Raw genomic sequence first — 23,160 nt, 5'->3', positions numbered from 1 at the left:
TCAGTCACAGAGATAAATTGGGCTTTAAACAGCTTTCAAATATACGTGTCCTCTTACTAACAACTGTAGGAAGTTGCCGTAGTGGTGCAGAGCCAGATCGGACCTGCAGCTCGCATGGAAAGCAATATGCTTGGAAAGGTTTTCATCCCTCTTTTGCTGAAACTAGGAGGTAATTCTTGGCTCTTTATGGAACCACTTTAGAGCAACCTCAAGAAATAACACCCAGCTGTGCTGACCACAGCACATACAAATAAACTTGCACCGAGGAACAGAGTAATATATTCTAAACCAAAAGGCTGTCACACAGAGCTTGTCCGTGGTGGGATAGCTGTGGTGCTGTCCTTTCCTGTCCTGGCAAGTCAGAGTATTCACCAGGCTGGTTTCGAAGGTGCGTCACTGTGCCACCAGGGACACGAGATTCAAAAGGCCCCCAACCCTGGGTCCATGGGCTAGTAGGTAGGGCAGCTGGCTGGAAAAGTGCTCCACTCCTTGGACTGTGATTTTATATTAATCATTGGTAAGCAGCTCTGTAGTTTTTCTGGGAGCAGAAACCCAAGTTGACATCTGCTCCAAGACCTTACCCTTTGTTATTTTCACTGTAGCCCCAGGAATCTTGAACTTCTGGTTGTTTTCAACAGAAGCTGCTTGAGGTTCCCATAGTGAACCAATGGCTGCAGGGAAGGGAGAGTTGTGAATTCAGATGCTAAGGCTTAAGAATGAAACTTACATTTTTCATGGCCTGCACAAATTCTTTAATTGGCCCGTCTTTAGATGAAAGCTCTTCCTCCTGCCTCTTCAAAGGGAGGAGTGAACCATTTGTCTCAACAGGATGAAGCTAGCTGGTGCCTGAGTGAAAGAAGCAGGATCCCGTTTCATGGAGACACGTACCTTCATGTTTCAGCCAGTGTCTTCGTTCAGAGCAGAGACAGAGCTGCACACATACCCCTTTCCTCAGCATTTTCCCCTGATCACTAATGCGCCCTGTACTCTGCATCCCCTGGCTCTGCCCCGTGCAGCATTCTTGCTGCTGTGGATGTAGGCACTTATCTTTTCTGTTTGCAGAATTTTTGTGTGCATAATGAAGCAGTGCAAATTCTGGAGCCAAAGGCTTAACTTTCACCCCTACCTGGCTTTGGAAATATCAGTTTTAATCTCCTCATTCCTCTCATCATACCCTGTTTACGGATGGGATAGTTTAGACTTACTCATATAAGAGAGATAATACAACACATTGCTGGGATGTTTTGTAACAGCTCAGGTTCTAGACAAATACAAAGCATTACTATTCATATTCATAAATATTTTGATGGTGTAGTTGGTATGTGACCTGAAGAAAACCTAGGCAATAAATCCACTACATTGCAGTTGTATTATAACTCTGAAGGTGTCTTTGACCACCAGTTGTTGCTGCAAGCACCATGTAATAGGCGCTGACTTCTAAAAGGAGTTAAGCACCTAAATGCATGTGAAAAATCCTGCTACTAAGGTTGTGCATTTCCCTAGACTCTGTAAAACCTATTCAGCCATAAAAATTTCCCTTGAGCATGTAGGTGGGGCAAAAAGGCCCTTAATGTGCTAAATCCGTACCCCATCAAAGCTCGTCAATAAGTTGAAGTCAAGGAAGTGATTACGGCAGGATGTAATATACATGTTTTCAGGGTCTTTCACAGCTTTTTGAGTAATGCCTTGATGCATAGCGTTACTGCTGCTGCACTGCAATTAACATCAGTAGATGGTTTTACCCGACAACCACAGATGAAATCCTAGTGAGGCAGCAATTGCACAGTGAGCTGGACAAAGTGTTTCCAGTTTCCTATAAGGTACGGCATTTTTGTAATTCATTCTGCCAAAAGAACAAAATGTTTGCTCTGTACTTGCTTTTGCTGTTGTGCACAGATCTGTCTCAATTACAGAGTAAACCTATTTTTCTTTTTTCTTTTCCTCATTTTTCTCTAGTCCCATGCTGTCTGCAATTCACAAAGGTTTTAAATTGTTCTTGTTATGTTGAACAAACAGAAATATTTCAAGTTTTTAAGAAGGAGAAACACTCTCCCACCCCCTTCTAGCTTCGAGGGCTTTTGGAAATAACCACATCTTCAGCTATTCATGTAGAGCACTGAAAACTGGGTACAGACCAGTTTACCATGTGTAGTGCTTTCAGCTGAGACCTGTGAACTGTTGTCCTTCCCCTCTGTGGACAGCTAAGAGGTGGAGCAGGGGTTATTTTGATGGCAAGGTGGTTTGTGTCACTCATCTATCCTCAGTGCAAGGCCGCCCTCTCGTGTCAAGAGTTTTGCATGTGCTCAGTCTGTTTTGTGCTCCCCAGCTAATGGAGTGTAATCATTCGCTCCTCTACGCCTGGAGAAAGCAGTAAATAAATGTATTTAATGATCAGAAGTGTTCCTCCCAATTCATATGCATAATGTGTTCTGCTAATTCATGTGATAGCTTCTTTTTATACCTTATGTAATATTTGGATGAAAGGGATTCATTTAAGAGTTTAAATATGAACCTCGTTAATTGAATTTTCTTCTCGTCTCTCCCTTAGCTATGACTGTCCGGAATGGAGGAAATGTGCTGGTTCCCTGTTACCCCTCCGGAGTAATATACGATCTGCTGGAGTGCCTGTATCAGTATATTGACTCTGCTGGGCTCTCCAATGTCCCTTTTTATTTCATCTCGCCTGTTGCCAACAGCTCCCTCGAGTTTTCCCAGATCTTTGCTGAATGGTAGGTGTTCCAGGGCTGCTTCGGCTGTCTCAGTTCACACTCTTAGCTATAGTAAATAGATATATGCAGTTTATCTCTACTTGATGTATTCTAATATATACTTGATTAGAATTGTGAACATGTTTCTTGAGACACAAGAGCGTGTGTGCGTATAAGTTGGTGTTCTCTAATTAGGGAAGCATCATTTCCTATAGAACATACAAACTCAAATAATTTGGGCTTTTTAGTAGTTGCATTAAGATTAAATTACATACCTGACTTGAGTGAATTTTAGCTGCGCCTGTTTGCACATCTTATCCAGTGCCCCCAAAACTATACCATGGTGTCCCTGTATAAGCAAAACAGATTTTTCAGGCTTAATTTTGCCCAGCCAGCAGTGGATTTTCATAGCAAAAAAAGGCCAACAGTATCCTGGGCTGCACTAGGCACAGCACTGCCAGCAGGTCAGGGAAGGGGACCCTTCTCTGCTCAGCACTGAGGAGGCTACGTGGACTGTGTTGTGTCTAGTTTGGGGCTCGCCAGTACAAGAAGGACATGGGCTTACTGGAGTGCGGCCGGCACAGGGACACAGAGATGATCCTTCAGATGAGGAGAGGCTGGGAGAGCTGGGACTCTTCAGGCTGGAGAACAGAAAGCTCCAGGGGATTTTATCAGTGTAGGGATACCTGATGGGAGGAAATGAGGATGAGGAAACCAGACTCTTCTCAGTAGTGCCCGCTGACAGAACGAGAGGCACAAATTAAAACAGATGATATTTCATCTGAACACTTTTTTGCTGTGAGGGTGGTCAAACACCAGAACAGGTTGTGCAGAGAGGTTTTGGAGTCTCTATGGAGACACCAAAACCCAACTGGACGCAGTCCTGGACAACCTGCTGTAGCTGACAGTGCTTGAGCAGGCGGTTGGAATAGATGATCTCAAGAGTTCCCTTCCAACCTCAACCATTCTGAGATTCTGAGCCATGGAAAGAAGAACCCAACCACTTGTAACTGGTCCTAAATTCTTACAAATTGAGAGATGCTCTGGATTATTAAATAGAGTAAGTTAACTTTTGCTTCCTTTCTTCTGGATTTTTTAAGTCTGGAGTTCAGTAAAGAAAAGAGAAGTCTTGGAAATCTGAGGTGAATTGATCCCTCGGGTGAATTGTAAAGAGGACTGAAATCTGATGAATTTTAATCACGTTACTTTCAGCAAAAGTAGAAAAATCAAGCCTTGGTGTCCTGGCCAAACTTCAGTGTACTCACCAGGGTTTATTGACTCATATAGTTTATGGTTAAACAATGTTTGATTTGTGATTTCATTTCAGTAGCAGCTGAAGTGGCGCTGCATAGTTCTTGTTGTAATGATCCTTTGGGTCAGATACTGCTGTCAAAGTAGCAGGACTGTTACTGTGCGAGTTGGGCCATTTTGTGTGTTGTGTCTAGCTGGCACAATTCAGACACCCAAGTGTTCAGACACCATGGTTTTGAATTCTACTTTGCTGTAGTGGCTTATAATCAAAAGTCAAAACCAACAGTAGCTGGTCCCCAAACGCCTAGGTGTGAGGTGAATGTTTTACTTAGGTAGAAATGGAGGCGGAGGTTGAACCTCTGTAAAACAGAGGTTTGGGGTCAGAACTGGGACTGAAATTCGGGAATTCAAGCCTTCCAATTGTACTATTTAGTCAGCTGAAAGAAATGTCCTGCTCTTAGTATCTCTTAGTCTTCATGAAATTCAGTTTGACTGAGCCTTATTGCTTTATAATAAAGTGGAGAAAGTATGAGATGGGTTTTGTTTCCCAGAAAAAGCCACCAGGGCAGTGTCACTGCAGATAATTGTAATGTCACACAGGCCTCTGATAAATACATTTTTTTTAGCTTCTGTAATAGGATGAATCAGGAGTCTGGCTAGAGCTAGTCTACAACTTTCAATATTTATGTTTTAAAAATAAATGATTGATGTAAAGTGGCAGGAAACAGTGAGCATTATGCCATGGTGAGAAGCAGTTTACCAACATTGCAGCTGCAAGAAGAAAATGCAGAGGGGAATTAGATGGTAACGAACAAAAAGACCCAGTCATTGCTGAGAAGTAAGATGAGGCAATTGGGATTTTACTGTTGACAGGTGATTTGGCTTTGCAAAACCTGCTGAGGTCTGGACTATGAAATGACATGGATGTTGAGTTACAAATTTGTCTTCAACAGCAAAGGAGTGACATAGTGTGAACAAAATTACTTCAGCTGTCTCGCACCTTCTCTAAGTGATCTCGCTATGACTGAGCTGTTGTGTCCTGTAGGTGTTGATTCTCTAGGCAGAAAGACTGAAAGTAACAAAACAAATTGGTGATTTTGCACCTGATGCCACAGATACGACATGGCTTTCTCCAGAAAAAGTTTAACAGTAGATGGCAGCAGACACTGCAGGATGTTCCGCAGCTCTCTAACCCAGCTTATTTCCTTTTCTTTTAAAGGTTGTGTCATAACAAACAAACAAAGGTGTATCTTCCAGAACCTCCTTTTCCCCATGCTGAGGTAAGTGAGTTTCTGGAACACAGTCCTGCATGGCTCTTGTTTTTCTGATGAACACTTCTACAGCTATTTAATAGTTTTGTGTCATTATTCATATAAAGTGGTTTTTTTTCCTTTGCTTTCTGTAATTAATTTGGGAGCGTGGGGGAGGAATGAGTGATGGTGTTCCCTCAACTCAAAAATTATCATGACGTTTATTTCAGCGTATAGCTTACATATGCTTGCTTGCTTTACTTCTTCCCCTGCAGAAGGCTATCTGGCGTACACATGGTTGAACATTTGTTCTTTTCAGAATGCAACCACAAATATTCCCTTTGTCCAAGCAGTTTGTTTCAAATAAGAGCTTGTTATCAGAGACAGCTTAGTCATCCCAGCTCCTACCTCCCTGGCTGAAACAGGCACCATGTTGTCTGCTGCTGGAGAAATGGTACCTTGAAAGAAGTTTGATACAAAAAAGTTAAAGCTTGCAGCAGTTGAGTGCCATCATTGGCAATTTTAAATGAAATTACCTGAGCTAGCTTCTTAGTGAAGCAAAGGGGAATCAGGTCCCTGTTTTGGGGGAGGAGCTCCCTGCAAGGTACGTTGAGGGTATTATCCCTGGGACAAAATAGTAATTTCAGAGGACATTTTAGCTAACCAGACATTAGATAAATGTGGCATAACTCATGCCTTCAGAGTTATCTCTCAGAGTTATTCGAGAAATGAAGTCTCTTACTTTCTCCACTGGAAACAGGTAGATTTCCCATTGAAGTAAACGAGACGCAGGCTGGGAAAGGAAGAAATAGGACTGAGAAATAATTTTGGCTAAATCTTCCTCGTGTGAGACAGTGAGCCATTCGGGGCGTGCAGTCTCTAGGAAACTGGCTCTTTTAGTTCCTGTGGTCAAAACTGTTTAATGAGATGTGCAGAGTGACCATTGTGGGTTTAAGAGTCCAGAGATTAAATCTGTTTTCAGGCCTTGGGTTGGTTTTTTTTTTTTCCTTTGAGATATCATACAGGGACTTGTTCTGGAAATTGCCATTCCCCATCCTATCTATCAATCTGTCGGTTCTTCAAAGGCATTGTTGGAAGTAGGATCTGACCAGAAGTTTTACTCTTTCCAGATGCTTGAATACATTTCAGGCAGGATGCGCAGTGAATTATGTATAATCTGTTACCCAGAATAATGCAGACTGCAGGGCAAGCCACCTCTTCACCACTTTTTTTTTTTTTTTTAACCAAAAAAACTCATTCACACCCGTAAATCAATTCCAAAGCCTGATCTCTGAGTAGGAGATTCTGTGCCCATGCCTCTGGCTATGCTTTCTGATTTCCCCTGCATTTCTGCTTCCCGGGGTGTCCTTGTTGATCCACAGTGCCTTTGTTTCACTGACATCCTATATTCTGCCAAAGACTTTGCTTCAAAATTTTAGTTTGCACCATACACTGGAACTGGCAGGTTTAAGTGAAAGCCCTTCCAAAAAATGAGAAGCCAAATGTACAGCTGTCAAAGACTGGATTAATTAACCCATCTTATATGATGGGTCTTTGTGTTTACAGAGTGATAACCGCATCCTCTAATTTTTAGGACATTTTATATTCTCCAGAGGCCTGTTGATAATGAGATTTTGCCAAATTGTTGTTTATCTGTTGAGCCATTCCTCTGTGCTTCATGTGTAGATCAAGGTAATTATGTAGGAAAGAACTCACAGCAGTGGCTAACAGATCAGTTTCCTTATGACAAAATGCAGTGCACAGAGGGAGTAACGTGCCCGTTACAGATACAGCCTTTGGTTGGCAAAACTAAATCGTACAGGTTAGGACCCACAAAGCTGGGGACATTTCGTCATGAGATGCACAGCCAGCTTCATCTAGACTCATGGATATCATTGATAAGAAGCCGTTCCAAGGACTCTTAGAGTTCCCCTAAGGGAGGCTTCTTCCATTTTGCCTAAGGGTTCCCTTGAATGTGCTAAATGACAGGATATAGTGTGTCTCCACATCCCTGGGGCTCCCAAGCTATGAAATGGCTGCAGCCTTTAGGCACGTCAGCATCCAGCTGCCATCTGAAGTACTGCACGTTTCACAGATGATTGTGTGTTGGGGTGTTCACTTACAGCTGGAGTATAAACACTGGGAAGTGGAGTAGCCTACACTACCCCACCCCGTGATGGACTGAATGGGTCTCTTCATTGCTAATTCCTGATACATATTGGCTGTTCTACAAAACCAGCCTGTATGGTGGGAGGCAGTGGCCCTAGGTATATAGCAACAACTCTTTCAAAAGCCTGGCATAATAGCCAAACCAAAACAACGTAATACCCAGGCAGAGAAAAACTGAGGCTGGTATTTCATTTAGTGCTTTTTGTAAGGTCATAAATCACTGACTTTTAGTCGTGCTTGAGAACACCAGCTCAGATTGCTCCTTTCTGTTCTGTAAGATGCATGGTTTGGTTTGGTTCGGTTTGGTTTGGTTTTAAACAATTAAAGCATATTGAAATGTGTATAGATGACTGACATATAAGACACCCATGCTCACCAACACAGCGCCAAGACGTCCGTGTCAGGTACCCAGTGCTCAGCATGTGCCTTTGATTCCTTGTTGCTCTCCTCTGAGGGACAGCTACTGTCATCCTTTTACTCCTGTAATTCTCAGCTGCCTTGGGCTGTGTTCCAGGTTTAGTGATACCTACAGCTGGTTATGGTTTGATGCTCTCATAATGCTTACATTTTTCTAAGGCACGGGAGAGGAGCTGGGTTTCTTTTTGTTCTGTGAAATACAGAGTTGGAACAAACAGTGTAAACAGAAGGGGGGCAAAATGGGGAAGCATTCTTTATCAGGGGGTGGAGTGATAGGATGAGGGGGAACGGTTTTAAACTGAAAGAGAGGAGATTGAGATGAGATATTAGGAAGAAATGTTTTCCTGTGCAGGGGGTGAGGCAGTGGCCCAGGGTGCCCAGAGAAGCTGTGGATGCCCCATCCCTGGAGGGGTTCAAGGCCAGGCTGGATGAGGCTTTGGGCAACCTGGGCTGGTGGGAGGTGTCCCTGCCCATGGCAGGGGGGGGCACTCAATGATCTTGAAGATCCCTTCCAACCCAAACCGTTCTGTGATTCAATGATTCCATGAAAATCCTGCAGCTGACACTGTATATATAACTCATATAATGTGAAAAATCTGTATAACCTCTTTTCAGTACAGTCTTTAACAAATGTATTATTTATTCCTTGGCAGAAACCCTATTATGCCTGTGCAAAGAGTAGCCACAGTAGGCTTAGCTACTATGATGTTTTGGTGTAATTTTACCAAGCAAAATGGTCTTAATACAGACCTGGCCTGAATAATTTGTCTATGGCCGTACCATCAGTCTAGGACTTGGACACAAGGCTTCCAGTTACTAAGTTAGAGCCTTTGTCAGCAGCCAGCCTTATTCCTGAGGTAAACACTGTCTTACTAAATCTGTGACTCCACAACCTCACCATCAGGGCTCTGCTTACTAGCACTTAAGGGAATTTTTAATGAGTACCAGAAACAGACATTGAATGATCATTTCTATCGGATAGGTTTTTAGTGGAGAATTGCCTCACTTTTTCAAAAAAGTGGTAGGCTCATGCAGTGTAAACTGTACGGAAATTGCCCATCATGAAAAGATGTGCTTAGCTGCTTACTCAGACATGCCTCTTGGTTATTAGCAAGCATTAATGACATGCCTGGCATGGTACATCAGAAAGGGACAGGCCAGGAAACAAGCTTCTAATTATCTACGGAACAAGTCCAGCCCAGCATGCTGTCTGGTCCTGAAATTCAATGTTCCTGTTAGATGTATAAACAGCAAGATTTAAAAACAAACAAGGTAAAAAATCCCCCAAATGTTGATGTAGTCTCTTGCAGCAATGAGTTCCAGTGGTGCCTGGTACATAGTGTAAGAGAGCATTTACTTCCTTTAATCCGTTATGATTGAATTTTGCATTTCACTTAACTATCTCTTTATTATTGTTACAAGAGGATAAATAAAAATATATTTATCCTCTCTACAATTATTGTTTTTATTTAATCTTAGTCTTCTCTCTATACTAAGTTGTTTGAAGCTTTTTCATTCTCTTCGCATGGAAATCTTCCAGGTTTATGTTTTATGTTACCTGTTTTGAACTCATCCCCTGTTCTGCTCTGCTGAATAAAACCAGACACACTGTTCAACTCTGCAGAGAACCCCAAACACTTCTACACCCTCCTTGTTACTTCTGCTTTAATGTAGTAGTAGGTGTTCATCATATCTCTTCCTGTGCAATCACTGCATACAATTTTTGGGGTGGCAATTTGTTTCCTAACATCTAGTCTGAGTGAACAGGTAATGTACTTTTCCTCTGTTATGAGCAAGGAATGTGGGCTGAAGTGCTTCGGGCTTGTAGGAATGGATTTTGACATCAATTCCTCCTAAAGTTAATATGAATGAGTGTCCAGATTCTTGCACAAGCTTTCAAAGTCTCATCTGCAGCCTTGTAGCAGCGCACAAGCTACAAGAGCTTCTTTTTAAAGGCATTTCTCTGTGATTGCTGGGGTAAGAGTTACTGTGACTGTTGGAGGGAGTTAGGATCTGGAGCAGGACTGCTGTGCATTCCAGCCAGTGATTTCTCAGGAGGAAAACTGGAGAAGTGGAGAAACAGTCAGTTAGGGAAGGGATGCATCACAGGGAAGGGATGGATCGCTCTGTGGATGGCTCTCCCCTATGCTGAAACAGAAGTGGAGATTCAGTTTTTCACCACCACTTACTGTGATGAGGAAGAGAGAAGGAGCTCTAACCAACCTAACAATGGAAGCTTCTGCAAAGTTAGAAACGGGAGTTGCCAAATGTGTGTGAATACAGCAGGCTGGCCGAGGGAGGTGGTGGCTTTCACTTCCAAGGCACTGGGTCAGTTATATTCTAGCATCAACTGTCTACATAGGCTTAGATTTAAGCTCCACAATGCCTAGCTGAAATGCCATGGAGCATAAATCAGTCATTTGTTTTGTTTAGAAGTGTTACTCTGGTATCCCAGAACCAACTCGTGGTATTTTACCGAATTCCTTGAGCACATGGGACTGTCCCATCCTGACACAGCCACAGCTGAGGAATTAGCCATCTCCCCAACCGTTTCAACAGGAACCATCCCTTTTGTGGAGGTAGAGCCTTTATAAATGAATAGTTGAATTGCTCTGGCAAGGCAAAATGAGAAGCTTTCACTCCTTTTCCTTTCTGCTTGATCTTTATGTAGACTATTTCAGGCTATAAGGTAAGTGAATCCAGACTTCTCTAAATGTCCACAATGGAAAAAATTGAGAGGTAATTTATATTGATCAGTATTTGCTAGTGGAGGAAGAATTTGGATTTGCTTTCCTCTTATTAAGGATTCCGTTAGCAACATCTAAGAGATGTGGTCAGGAAAAGCCTCTTTTTCTGGCTGAAAATAGCCAGGGTGGGAGTAAAATTGATTCTGTGGTTTTAAATACTAGCATTTGTCTTCTTCATCTTTGCTTCCTTCCTCCATATACCAGTTCCTGTGTAACATGTTCAAAGCAGTAAATACATGGAACCAGCTGATGGTATAGTATTATGTTTTGACTCATGGCATTATGTAGAATTAGGCCCTGATAGTGTTGTTCTTCTGAAGGAGTAAGGGAGGTGAAGTGATAAATATATCACTCACTCATTGATGAGAACCACATCTGTTCAAAATTCTGGATACAGAACACACACACAAACAGACACAGAGTAAATAGCAGCGTATTTTGACTCACCTCAATACAGGGTACACAAAGGCTCTGGAGATTTATCCTGTTTATAGCAGCAGTTGCTGACCCTGTAAATCAACTCTAGCACTTTAAAGGGAAGCATAACCATTTGGGATTTAAAAAAAAACACAGCTCTCCTCAGTCTCAGTTCAGTACCTTACCATCCTCTATCTCTTAAGCTTTCAGTCAATAATGGTTCTTTCTGTACAAAGATGCTCTGAATGTTGCTTCTGGTTTCCAGAAATCTGTCCCATTTTGACAATATTGGTTGGCTAAACGCCAGGTGTTGGTTCTGGCCCAGGCTTGGTACAGGTTGGAGATGTGAACATGACACAGTGGTGACTGTTGTGCTTGTACAACCCATCTCATCTGTAGATATAAAAGACCTATAGAAATATTGACAAATTTAGTCCCCTTAATGATAAGAAAAAAAAGAAAAGATGAAAAAAAATAATCACCACCCCTCAGGACATGGTGCTGAGGATTCAATATGTGTCCCTTTTCCCTCCTGAGTTAGTACCCCAGTTAGTAGCAGTGCACCCCAGGGTTACTCTAGATGTTTTGTTGCTGGAGAAAAAAAAAAAATAAAAAGAATGACACAGACAAAACCCAAGGTCCTGAAAACTGGATTAGAGATTGTGTTTCTCTACAAAGTAGTAGGAAGGGATTTGAAGCTTCCATAATGCTTGGAAGATAATACAGCTTTTATGTTTATAAACAATGAACATTTGTATAGGTATAGCAGTGAAATAGGCTGTTGAGAATGTTTTTACACATGGAGTGCTGCTCTCACATCTCAGCAAAGATTTGAATGCTGTATACAATTATATATATAATCCTAAGGAATCTGTGAAACAGGATGCTGGAAGAACAGCTGGTGATTTTCAGAAGTGTGTTACATAAATGCTAGCTGTTGAAATGCCTTTCACTTAGCTGTCTGCTGGTCCCTGACAAAGTTGTGCCCTGGAATGTCAGGTATCCCATTTAATATTTGAAGCAGAAATTGTCCACTTCATCCAGTTTACCCAATTGAAACTGCTGTTGCAACTTCAGTTTTGAGGCTTTTGGCTTTCCTCCAAAAAAAAACAGGGAAAAGCTTCATGGGGCCATTTCCTACCCGTTCTTTTAAATGCCAGTATTTTATGGGATCAGATTTGTTTTGCCTATTGACTGCCAAACAGCAGTTTTTGTTACTGAAGCTAAGTTTAGATTCTAAATATTGCACTCCAGATGTGTTAATCAGAAATCTTTACCATTCTTAATTGCAGAAATGTTTTCAAGCTTCAGTGCATATTAACTGCCAGAGCAGTTACTGGATTTTTTTTCACATTTCCTTCTTGAAGATTTAATAGGAATTTTCTATTACTAGTTAGCTGCAGCAAGTGTAGTCCCCTAGCTACTTCCTCCATGATCCAAGGATCCTCATGGAAATAACGGGCTGTGTCCACCTACAGCTTCCATCTTACGTCAAGCCCCGGAAGGAATGATACCAATCCCCTTCCCTTCCAGCTAGCTAGCTATTGCACAGCCGTTACAAACAGGACGCGGGGGAAGTCAAGTGCAAAATCGCAGAAAAATATTTGCTGTTAGGAACTTGAAGGAGTCTCTCGAGGAAGCAAAGGAGAAAGATGTAAATATTGGCACCTATGTGCAGCCAACTTTCTGTTATTGAAAGGATGTTGAGGGTAAGGTTGTACGTTGTCTGTTCTAGCACCTAAGCATATCTTTAGGTGGTGGCAACCAGAAGTTGAGTCGGGTTGATACTTTTGTTCAGTGATGCTAAATTCAATTAAGAACCTAGTTGTGTAATAACCTTAAGTTCTGAAGTGCTTTGTTGTGCACAAGTTGCTGAGAGGCTTAAAGACGCATCAGAATCCTCAGCTTTCTGGTCATTTCCATGTAGGCACGCTATCTTGAGTTAGATCTGCCTTGGTAAAAAGTAACAAATAAAAGAGAATCTGGAAAGATGAATTGCAGCTTTCAGAGACCAGAAGAGCTGCGTATCATAATGTTCTTTCTTAGTTCCTCTCTTGAAAATCCAATGTTACAATGAAGAGGAACGCCCCGAGTGGTGGGGTTTTCTTCTGGAAAGGCGTGATGCACACATCATGTTATGACATGTAGGGAAGAGCATGCCGTTTGCTAATGAGTCGTATTGTTTGGGGTTCCACGGCACAACAGCTGCAGAAACGTGTTGCTGAAACCTGCACTTGGGAATTCTACATTTTGAGCAAAGTTGTACTGCCTGACAGGAGACGCCAACGTATTGAGAGATCTTTGGTGAACAGTCCCACCTCCTTTAAAAACTGGCTGATATAGGAAGTACCGTTCCCTTCTCTCACGCTCTGTTTCTGTGTATGTTCTTAGTTGTTCAGTGTGTGATTTCCTTGTGTTAAATTGCATACTTTTTAACTGTATTTACAGTTATTTCAGGCTGAGGATGGAAGCATATACCTGCCAAAAAGTACTTGCAAAATATTGCATGAAAGTGCTTAGTAGATTAGTCTATTACATTGCTTTTTAAGTTGAACCTTGCTTTGCAGACTAGAAAACAGTGGCAGGAGAAATAAAGCAAAATTCTTCTTCAAAAAGTGTCTTGATAAGTAAACTTCCCCATCTTAGTAGAGAAATCTGTTCCACATGCATGGCTGATAGCACTCCGTTTGCCAGCTCTAGTGACAAGTACTTCTTATTGCTCTTGGTTCATTGTTATTACTAGTTTCAGCAATAATTAAGGAAGGGCAAGTCAGTCTCTTCTTTCATATGTTTTTTTCGGAGGACTTGATTCTGTGCAAACCCGTTATACCAGTGAAACTCATGGCAACATGCTGCTGAAGGCAAAATTGCCCAGTATTAACTGTGATGCAAGAAAACCAGGTTAAACATCAGTGCCCAGAGATCTTTGTAGACATGGCAAATAGGAAAAAAGTAGCTTATTTTGAAATTTGGCAGCTGAGCACTCTGTTCGCTCCAGGAAACTCTAAGCAGGGAGTGTTTGCAGAGTTTTCTCTCAGTTACCACACTGCTGGTACCAAAGAAATGAGAGCAAGGACTTGGAGGCACCTGGCCCCGTATTCTGACTTCCTTTTCATAACATTTAGGACAGTCATGACTAAATCTTTTGGAAAATCTAGGGGATATGTAGGAGAGGACTCTATGATGTATTAGAAATAAACTGTAGAATATTTATAATCTCACGTAAATAAATGCACTGAACTAACAGAGCACAGAAGCATGAAAAGTTTGTAATGTCTGGATTTTTGTTTTTATTTCAGCTCATTCAGACAAACAAGTTGAAACATTATCCCAGCATCCATGGAGACTTCAGCAATGACTTCAAGCAGCCATGTGTTGTGTTCACTGGACATCCGTCTCTTAGATTTGGGGACGTGGTTCACTTCATGGAGTTGTGGGGAAAATCTAGCTTGAACACTGTTATATTCACAGGTAAGTAAAATGCGGTTATCAAATTAACAACAGATTGTGCACTCTGGTTAAGTGTGGCCACATCCTAGGGGTTTTACTCATTTGTTCTGGGGCAGAAGTTTCTAACTTCAGTAGGAGCTCATCTAAATTAAGACCTCAGGACTGACTGTAGGGACAAATGTAATTATTGTACCATTTAATTCGTTTCAGCCCTGCAGAGCCAACCTTTGCCATGCAGAGCCCATTCCTGCCATTTCTAAGCGAAATCTTTGTTATGCACAGCAGTAAAATGCCTACAGGAAATTAATTTTTGGATTAAAAGCAGCTGGCTGCAAGTTAAACCCAGGCAAGACCTAATTGATGCTGGTCAGAAAGGAGAAACTTCTTCTCTGTATTCCACTGGAATCACAAACCTTTCCTCACCCTTTCTCCTGCCCTTTCATCAAAACCTCAGGCAACCAGACAGTCTGTTTCTGAAGATGTTTCTGTCATCTCTGCTGTTTCAGAAGTGTGCACCCCATACAGACCTGGCAGTGGTGATCTATGCCATTACTGCCTTTGGGCTGAGCTTTTTTTTCGGACACTTTTTGGCTGACAGACACATTTGTATCTGAAGCTGAAGGTACTGCTCTAGCTAATACCCTGGGGAGTTGTTTCTTTTCTCAATGACTCAGGCTTCCAGGGGCACAACAGGTCTTTTAAATTCCTCCACTTCTTCCAGTCTGCTTCTAGTGCTGACCCTACTTCTGATGGATTTAATGAATCAAGCTCCATCCACCTCAGAATGAGCTATGGTCTGAGATCCCCAGGGCAGCTGCGTCCTGGAACCACACCAGTCATTAACAGCAAGACAAAGTATTTCAGAGAGAACATGAAGCCTTTGGGAAGTCTAGCAAAGGGGATATCTTCCAGAGTTTGATCTCCTTTAAAAATACTTCAGGGCCTTCCCTCACACTGACCTTCTGTCCAGGTGCCTTGTCTTTATGTCCAATGTGTCATCCAAACAGAACCCTACAGTGGGCATTCTTCAGATCTGAGAAATAAAATAATCCTTTAGGCCATTGCTACAGATTTCATGTATAAGGAGCTCTGGTATAATTGGGAGATGTGTTATATATGAATCAGCCAGATAAGAAAGGTGTGGATTTTAGATTAGGACAAAGAAATGGGGTGGAGAATACTGAGTAACTTATCAAACCAACTCCCACAGTGAGGGTGTGATGGAGTCCCACTGTTAAACTTATTTTCCTCCTCTGTTTGGTGAGCAGGACTGCTGGAATGCACATAGCCTCCTAGAGCAAACAGGATTGGTGGTGGGTTATTTCTTGGGGGTTTTTTTTGACTGTAGACTTGAAGATAGTGACGGGCAAGATCCTTTGATTCTTTCACAATATTGGTACTAAAAAGTGTCACAGTATCAGGATACTGTTAGACCAATTTGGAAGGATGTAAAGAAGAGTATAATTAGCCCTACTGCAAGGGGAGGTTCCTGCTGAGCAGATAGGACACTTAAATCTAGACTGTGTTTATGCTGGGAAATGGTGCTGCAGCACTAACGCCATAGCTGTTACAGTACCTGTCACTCCTGCCCTTTAAGGTCGTTGCAGGAGATATGCCCTAATTACAGTAATTGGTAGAATTGCAATAGAGACATGCATTGTCTTGGAAATAATGAATTCTACTCCTGTTGGCACTTCAATTAAAACCAGAGTGTGTACACCCTCTGCTGGGTCGTGTATTCCACGAATCCCTAGGAAATTAGTAGCATTAATCATGTGAAGGTGCTACTCACCATCAGCGAGGGTGTCAGAAACTGGCCTTTAATGACAAGAGCTCTTATTGTGTGCCTTCTTGTAGGGAGAGGTAATTGACCTTTCTGTATTAAAATGCAATCCTTCCGTGAAATGAGGAAATAGAGCAGACTTCTATTAGAACGTGGCCCTGGCAAGTTTTTAAGGCATCTAAATGGCGGTCGTAACAACCTGTGGATGCATTAGGTCATGATCTTTGGTATTCATTCCCAGTTTATCCTTCAAATGAAACTCCAGTTGAGATCTGCTTTGTTCATGATGACCTTGGAGTGCACAGTGATTCCAGGTGCTTGTGGTGGTTTGTTTCCTAAATTTGTCTATCCGTGGCTTTTGGACTCTGTCTTCAGGCATATCCACTCGGCAGGATGTTCCTGCTTCCTTTTGACTGTCTCAGCTGGAACAAAGACATCTACGTCTACAGAAACTCATAGCAACTTAAATTCTTCTGTTCTTAGTAACTCTAGTGGAAATCTGAAGCATCTCCATTGGAGCCCAGGATTTTTATTATTTAATTATCTAGCTTCTCCTGTTTTAAGATAAAATCTCCTGTGGTTATGACAGAAATTTGGTCCATTGAAGCAGTATGTGATAGCAGATGATGTTGTAGCTTTTCCTGTGAAAGACTCCTCGTTTCTAGTAATTAGGACCTTTAAACTACAGGCCATGCAGTATTGTTAATGATGACACTGCTTGTTCAGTCCACAGGAGCCAGGTAATCTCCACCTTTCCAATTTGTAATGGAAAAAACTAGGAGAGAACATAGACTAAAACAGCAGCTGCAGCCAACAGACAGGACACCAGCTGTGAGTGAGCTGCAGTGCTGCCCTGCTTGCTTGTGTCATCTGCAAATGTTACCGCTGAAGCAGTATTGAATAGATTATTGATTCAAAATATTGAATCCCACTAAGCCACAAAGAAATTCTAGAAGAAAACACGGCAGAAAGAAGTCTGCTTCTTGCTCTCTCTCCGATAACAACAATGCTTTAAAAACAAACTCCCTAGGAGATCTTAGAAACAGCTCATGCGTGCCACGTTAGTGCTGTACAGTGGAAGATTTTATAACTCAGTGTCACACAGCAGTAAATCAGATGTCTTGGGGGAAAAGCTAAAGACTTGTAACTCTGTCAGAAAAAGTCAATATGTGTCCTTGACAAGTGCTTTCCATCAAGACAGGTGACTTCTGGTATTTTGGTAGTTTCGAAACAGCTCTTCCTGTATGTCATGTGAGTTCACTGTGAGACCAGCTCCAGTCATGTTTTTCACATTCTAAATCTTCAGAGTCCTGTGTTAGAATCCCTTCAATAGAATTTCTCGTTTTTCCAAGGCTCTTTCATTCTCATTAGTTGTTCGGAGAGACTATAGACTGGATGCCATTTTGGATTCTTAGATCAAAAAATCCATGTCTGTACCTTGTCTGAGCCTACTGATTCAGAAATACTCAGCCTGAATAGGTGCCACTGGCATTCTCAGATACAAGCAGTCAAATCTGTGTCATCCACTACACCAGATGGGGTGGAAAAGCTCTCTTCTGGTTACTTTTTAAACTTACTATTTAGAATCATAGAATCATGGAATGGTTTGTGTTGGAAAGGACCTTAAAGATCATCCAGTGCCACCCCCTGCCATGGGCAGGGACACCTCCCACCAGCCCAGGTTGCTCAAAGCCTCATCCAGCCTGGCCTTGAACCCCTCCAGGGATAATTTCATTGTACTTCTCTAGCAGAGGACCTGTGCCTGACTTAAGTTTTATGGTTTTCCCAAAGCAGTTTTAAAATTACTTCTGATTTAACCCTAATTGACCCTGATTTTCCTTCAACTAGCTACCTTCTTGGTATTCTTATTTTTAAACTTCTATTCATTGCTATTAAATTTAACTCTCTTTTTTTACATCACTATTTTTAGGCTTTGTTTCACTGCCACTAACACATCTGATTTTATCTAGCATGGCTTCTTGCCCAGTATAATTTTTATTTCACATTTGTAGATTCATGGCTTTTTGGTCATCTAGTAAGATGTTCTTGTACAACTACCATTTTTTGTTAATATTTTTCACTGTTCCCAGGCAGTTATTCTGACAATTGCTTTAAACTTGGGAAAATTATCCCTTTGACAATTCCAAACATATGTATCATTGGCTGCTGCTATATTCTGTTCTCACAAGGTAAATATAACCACATCGTGATCACAGATACTTAGCCAGCAGAAGATTTTTAGGCTAGCAATACTGAATGTCGGATGCCATGCTGGGTGCTGAACTTCTGTGGTAAAGTTGTAAGGACATTTTTTTCTTGCTGTCTACATGAGAAATCCAGCGAGTGCTGTCCTCAGGGTGATGTAAGAATACAGAAGATGGCTGTCTAAGTCTAGACTGGAGTCTCTGTATTTAAGTTTCCTTTAAGTTCATCCTTCTACACAGCCTGAACAGATACAAGAGAAATCCCTGATGCTGTTTTCCAGCAAGGCTTGGTGGTTTGCAACGGTGCTTCCCTCTGCAGGTTGTCCTTTGATGGCCCTGTGGTTCTGAACAGTCTGGCAGATAAGTCTTTCATACATCCCCGTCTCTTTTTCTCATTCTGTACTTACCAAACTAGTACCAAATTTTCTTTTTCTAGCATTCCCTGTATGTGATCTATCCCACAATGATGTCAAGGAGCTAGTGATGGCATAAGTTTTTCCGCATTATTAGTTGGTGGCCCGCATAGTCAAGTGGCTACATGTGTCATGTATGAGACCTTCATTTTTCATTCACCAAAAATGGTATTTTTCTGTAGTATTCTAAATGTTGTATTTTACTCACACTCTCGGTCCATTCCGTGCATGACTTTTCCCTGGCAAACCTCTAATCTGACTTTAAAAAGTCAATAATAAAGAATATAAAGGGAAGTTGAGACTTTCTAGGTCTAATAAAGATACCAACTAATAGTTATCACAGTCTGTCTCTCCTGGATAGCCCCTGCTGCAAGAAACCTTCAGTTCATACTGGCCTGAACTGGAACTGCTCTGTTGGCGTAGCTGTAAAAAGCCCAGTTGCCTGTCCCTTCAACAGGAGGGCTCCCTGCAGGTCCTCTTGGGTTATACTAAAATTTGGACCCACCAGTCTAAACCTGGCACTTAGATTAAAAAAAACCCACATCTTTACATACTGTAAGGAAAAAGGGGAGTTTGGAGGTAGTGTGTCTGTAGCAGAGGACGTTGGTTCAGGTTTATCAAGATACAGTCTTTATGCTGCCTGTTTGTCGTAATGAAAAACAAGCTGACATTTGGGTTACCTTATCATACCAAAAACTTATACATCTTGTCTTCTTTTACAGGATATGATTAAAAATAAGACATTATGTTTTTGTCATGATTAAATTTGTTACAAAAAACATGCGATAACGTGTTCAAATGAAATAGTATTGCTCTGTTGCTTGATTAAAGTAAGACTAATTGTGGGCATAATTTTCATCAAATTAACTGAAAATAACAGGTGGGGGAAGGAAGAAGGGAAGACAAATCTATAATAGAATTAACATTGCTGAAAACAGCTTGCCTGGACTAGAATGTGGAATCAGAGAGGAACTGGGCCATCTTTGTTCTTAATAGGCATTCAATGTTTTCAACATTTCTCTTTTCAGAACCAGATTTCTCTTATCTGGATGCCCTGGCTCCTTATCAACCTTTGGCGATGAAATGTGTTTACTGTCCCATTGACACAAGACTGAATTTTATTCAAGTGTCTAAGTTGCTCAAAGAAGTCCAGGTAATGAATTTCTGTTGCCTTTCCTTATGTTTCTTCATGGGCCTGAAATAAATAGGTCTATTGTGAGTAACGGTTACCTTAAACAATAGCAAAATCAAGACAACACCCTTTTTTCCATGAGAGAGCACACAGCATTGAGCTTCCCTTTATGATCCCGCTCCAAAATGAATATGGAATCACTGCTCATCTCTGCACAGAGTGGGTGGAACATCCCTAAAAGCTTAGAACACAGAGCAAATGGTGTGTACAACATTCCTTTCCTCCTTTTTTGGTATATATAGTCATAAGAACTTTTTCCCTTTTTCTTGTTTGGATGAATAAGCCTGGCTGTGTCTAGTACAGTCTTAATTTAAAGGGTACCAAGTGCTGCGTGTCCTCAGCTCCCTCAGCTTTTACCATGTCCTCTGCTCTTTAATCTGCAGTTGATTCTTGCTTTGGTCCTGGTACTGCTATTCTGGAGTTCCGCTCTCACATTTCTTCCAAATCCACTGCTTTCCTTACTCCATTTGCAAAATCCAAACTACTTGTGTCCAGGAAGAAGGCCAGAGCACTCATGTAGTCTCTGTGTTCCCTCCTTGACTCTTTTTGGCTTCGGTGGCCTCTCCTTGCCCATCCAATTTGTTTCGACTGAAATTTGCTTTCTGACTCATGACATAATTCAAGTAATCCCCAGTTTTTTTCCTGGCTGACCTTTCCCCTTTGATCTATCTTCAACTTGTTGAACACAAAAATACATATTCTTCCAAACCTCTTAACAATGTCTGGATCATTTTCTCTCGTTGTTCTGTGACCTGGCTTGTCACCGTGACTGATAGCAATGCCATTGCCCGTTTTTCTGATAAGCATCTTCTTCCATGTTACTACTGAAGTATAACACTGTTTCCAAAACAGTTTGCAGAAACTGTATTATCCTTTGACTTCCGGAAATCCTGCAATGATCCTTGTGGCAACCAGCCTGTTTCTTTGTTAATATATTGCTGATAGGTCATGAAAACTGAGAGTTGCTTGTTTTGCTAATGGTTTTGCAGCCCTGCATATTGATACGTCTGCCTCTCCGTGCCATTTGGTGATACTCTCCACCACTACAGGCGTTTGCTTCCCATTTAGATGACGAGGGTTTGGAAGAAGAAGCTATTGAATATATTTTTTTTTTCCCCTCTCCTTATGGCAGCTAACATGACTGTTTGTATTGAAGAAAGACACAAAGCAGCCCTGCATATTGATACGTCTGCCTCTCCGTGCCATTTGGTGATACTCTCCACCACTACAGGCGTTTGCTTCCCATTTAGATGACAAGGGTTTGGAAGAAGAAGCTACTGAATATTTTTTTTTTCCCTCTCCTTATGGCAGCTAACATGACTGTTTGTATTGAAGAAAGACACAAATTTAGGCCTTGTTATTCTGGGCACTGTTGTATACAAAGCAAAGGCTTCCTGCGCCTGGAACAGTTTGTTCCAATCCTGACTGGATCTTCTGGAGTGCATTTTTTGGATGTTGTTGTCATAATAAATAAATTAGCTTACCAACAACAATCTGCTAACCTCCTTATGGCAGGGATTGCTGTTGTAGGACAGTGAACAAAATCAACCAAACATTTTTGTAATTCATCGCTCTCTTTTCCAGCCTCTCCATGTAGTTTGCCCGGAGCAGTACACTCAGCCACCACCCACCCAGTCTCATCGCACAGATCTGATGATAGACTGCCAGCCCCCGCCGATGTCCTACCGCAGAGCAGAGGTGCTGACTCTTCCGTACAAACGGCGCTACGAGAAGATTGAAATCATGCCAGAAGTGAGTAACAAAAGTGGGGAAAAAGATGGTGGCTTCCTGCTCATACAGCCAAATTCAAGTAGCCCCTTTGACTAAAGGTGTCTTGTGGCTGTGATTTACTGTTGACTATGGTCGTGTAAAGCACTTTCTATCAGTAATACGCAAGAGGATTTAGAGTTGTGCGCATGCCTGCAGGGCTGCGATCTCATTGGCATCACAGAGATGTGGTGGGATGGATCCTATGACTGGAGTGCTGAGTGGAGGGATACAGGCTCTTTAGGAAGGACAGGCAGGGGAGACAAGGATGGGGTGTCTCCCTCTGCGTCAGTGACCAGCTGGAGTGCATGGAGCTACGCCTGGGGTGGATGAGGAGCTGACCGAGAGCTCGTGGGTCAGGATTAAAAAGGAGGGCAGGGACAAGTGGCATTATAGTGGGGGTCTGCTACAGGCCACCCATCAGGATGAGGCCCTCTATAAACAGATAGGAGCAGCCTCATGTTCACAGGCTCTGGTCCTTATGGGGGACTTCAACCACCCCAATATCTGTTGGAGGGACAACACAGCAGGGCATACGCAAGCCAGGAGATTCCTGGAATGCGCTGATGATAGCTTTCTTCTCCAAGTGACAGAGGAGCCAACGAGGAGAGGTGCTATGCTGGACCTTGTTCTCATCAAGGAAGGGCTGGTGGGGAATGTGAAGCTCAAGGGCAGCCTGGGCTGCAGCAACCATGAAATGATGGAGTTCAAGATCCTTAGGACAATGAGGGTGCACAGCAAACTCAATACCCTCAACTTCAGGCAAGCAGACTTGGGCCTCTTCAGGGATCTGCTTGGCAGAGTGCCATGGGATAAAGCCCTAGAGGGAAGAGAGGCCCAAGAAAGCTGATTAATATTCAAGGATCACCTCCTGCAAGCTCAGGAGCAAAGAGGAAATCAGGCAAAAAATGCCCAGAGGCCTGCAAGGATGAACAAGGAACTCTTGGGCAAAATCAAACACAAAAAGGAAGCGTACAGAGGGTGGAAGCAAGGACAGGTAGCCTGGGAGGAACACAGAGAAACTGTCCAAGCAGCCAGGGATCAGGTTAGGAAAGCTAAAGCCCTGATCGAAGTAAATCTGGGCAGGGACATCAAGGGCAACAAGAAAAGCTTCTATAGGTACATTGGTGATAAAAGGCAGACTAGGGAAAATGTGGGGGCTCTCTGTACGGAAACAGGAGACCTGGTTACTACCCAGGGTATGGAGGAGGCTGAGGTACTCAATGACTTTTTTGCCTCAGTCTTCACCGGCAAGTGCTTGAGCCACAGCACCCAAGTTGCAGAAGGCAAAGGCAGGGACTGGGAGAATGAGGGACTGTAGGAGAAGATCAGGTTCAAGACCACCTAAGAACCTGAAGGTGCACAAGTCCATGGGACCTGATGAGCTGCATC

At 42.3% G+C, this 23,160-nt stretch overlaps 1 protein-coding gene across 1 annotated transcript in view; it reads left to right on the top strand.

Moving 5' to 3' along the window:
* The window catches only part of INTS9 (integrator complex subunit 9), a gene marked incomplete at its 5' end in the record, with an annotated part of 44,246 nt that overhangs the window by 3,389 nt on the left and 17,697 nt on the right, over window positions 1-23,160 (top strand). Inside the window, 5 exons of the mRNA XM_010076816.1 lie at window positions 2,549-2,729; window positions 5,179-5,239; window positions 14,259-14,430; window positions 19,838-19,962; window positions 21,586-21,753. Of these exons, the coding sequence (XP_010075118.1) occupies window positions 2,549-2,729; window positions 5,179-5,239; window positions 14,259-14,430; window positions 19,838-19,962; window positions 21,586-21,753 (707 nt within the window). The remainder of the gene's footprint in view (window positions 1-2,548; window positions 2,730-5,178; window positions 5,240-14,258; window positions 14,431-19,837; window positions 19,963-21,585; window positions 21,754-23,160) is intronic.

This window comes from Pterocles gutturalis, unplaced genomic scaffold, assembly GCF_000699245.1.
Source record: "Pterocles gutturalis isolate BGI_N339 unplaced genomic scaffold, ASM69924v1 scaffold1198, whole genome shotgun sequence".
Taxonomy (NCBI): Eukaryota; Metazoa; Chordata; class Aves; order Pterocliformes; family Pteroclidae; genus Pterocles; species Pterocles gutturalis.
The sequence above is the reverse complement of the archived record's forward strand: the minus strand, read 5'-3'. Positions and strand labels throughout refer to the sequence as shown.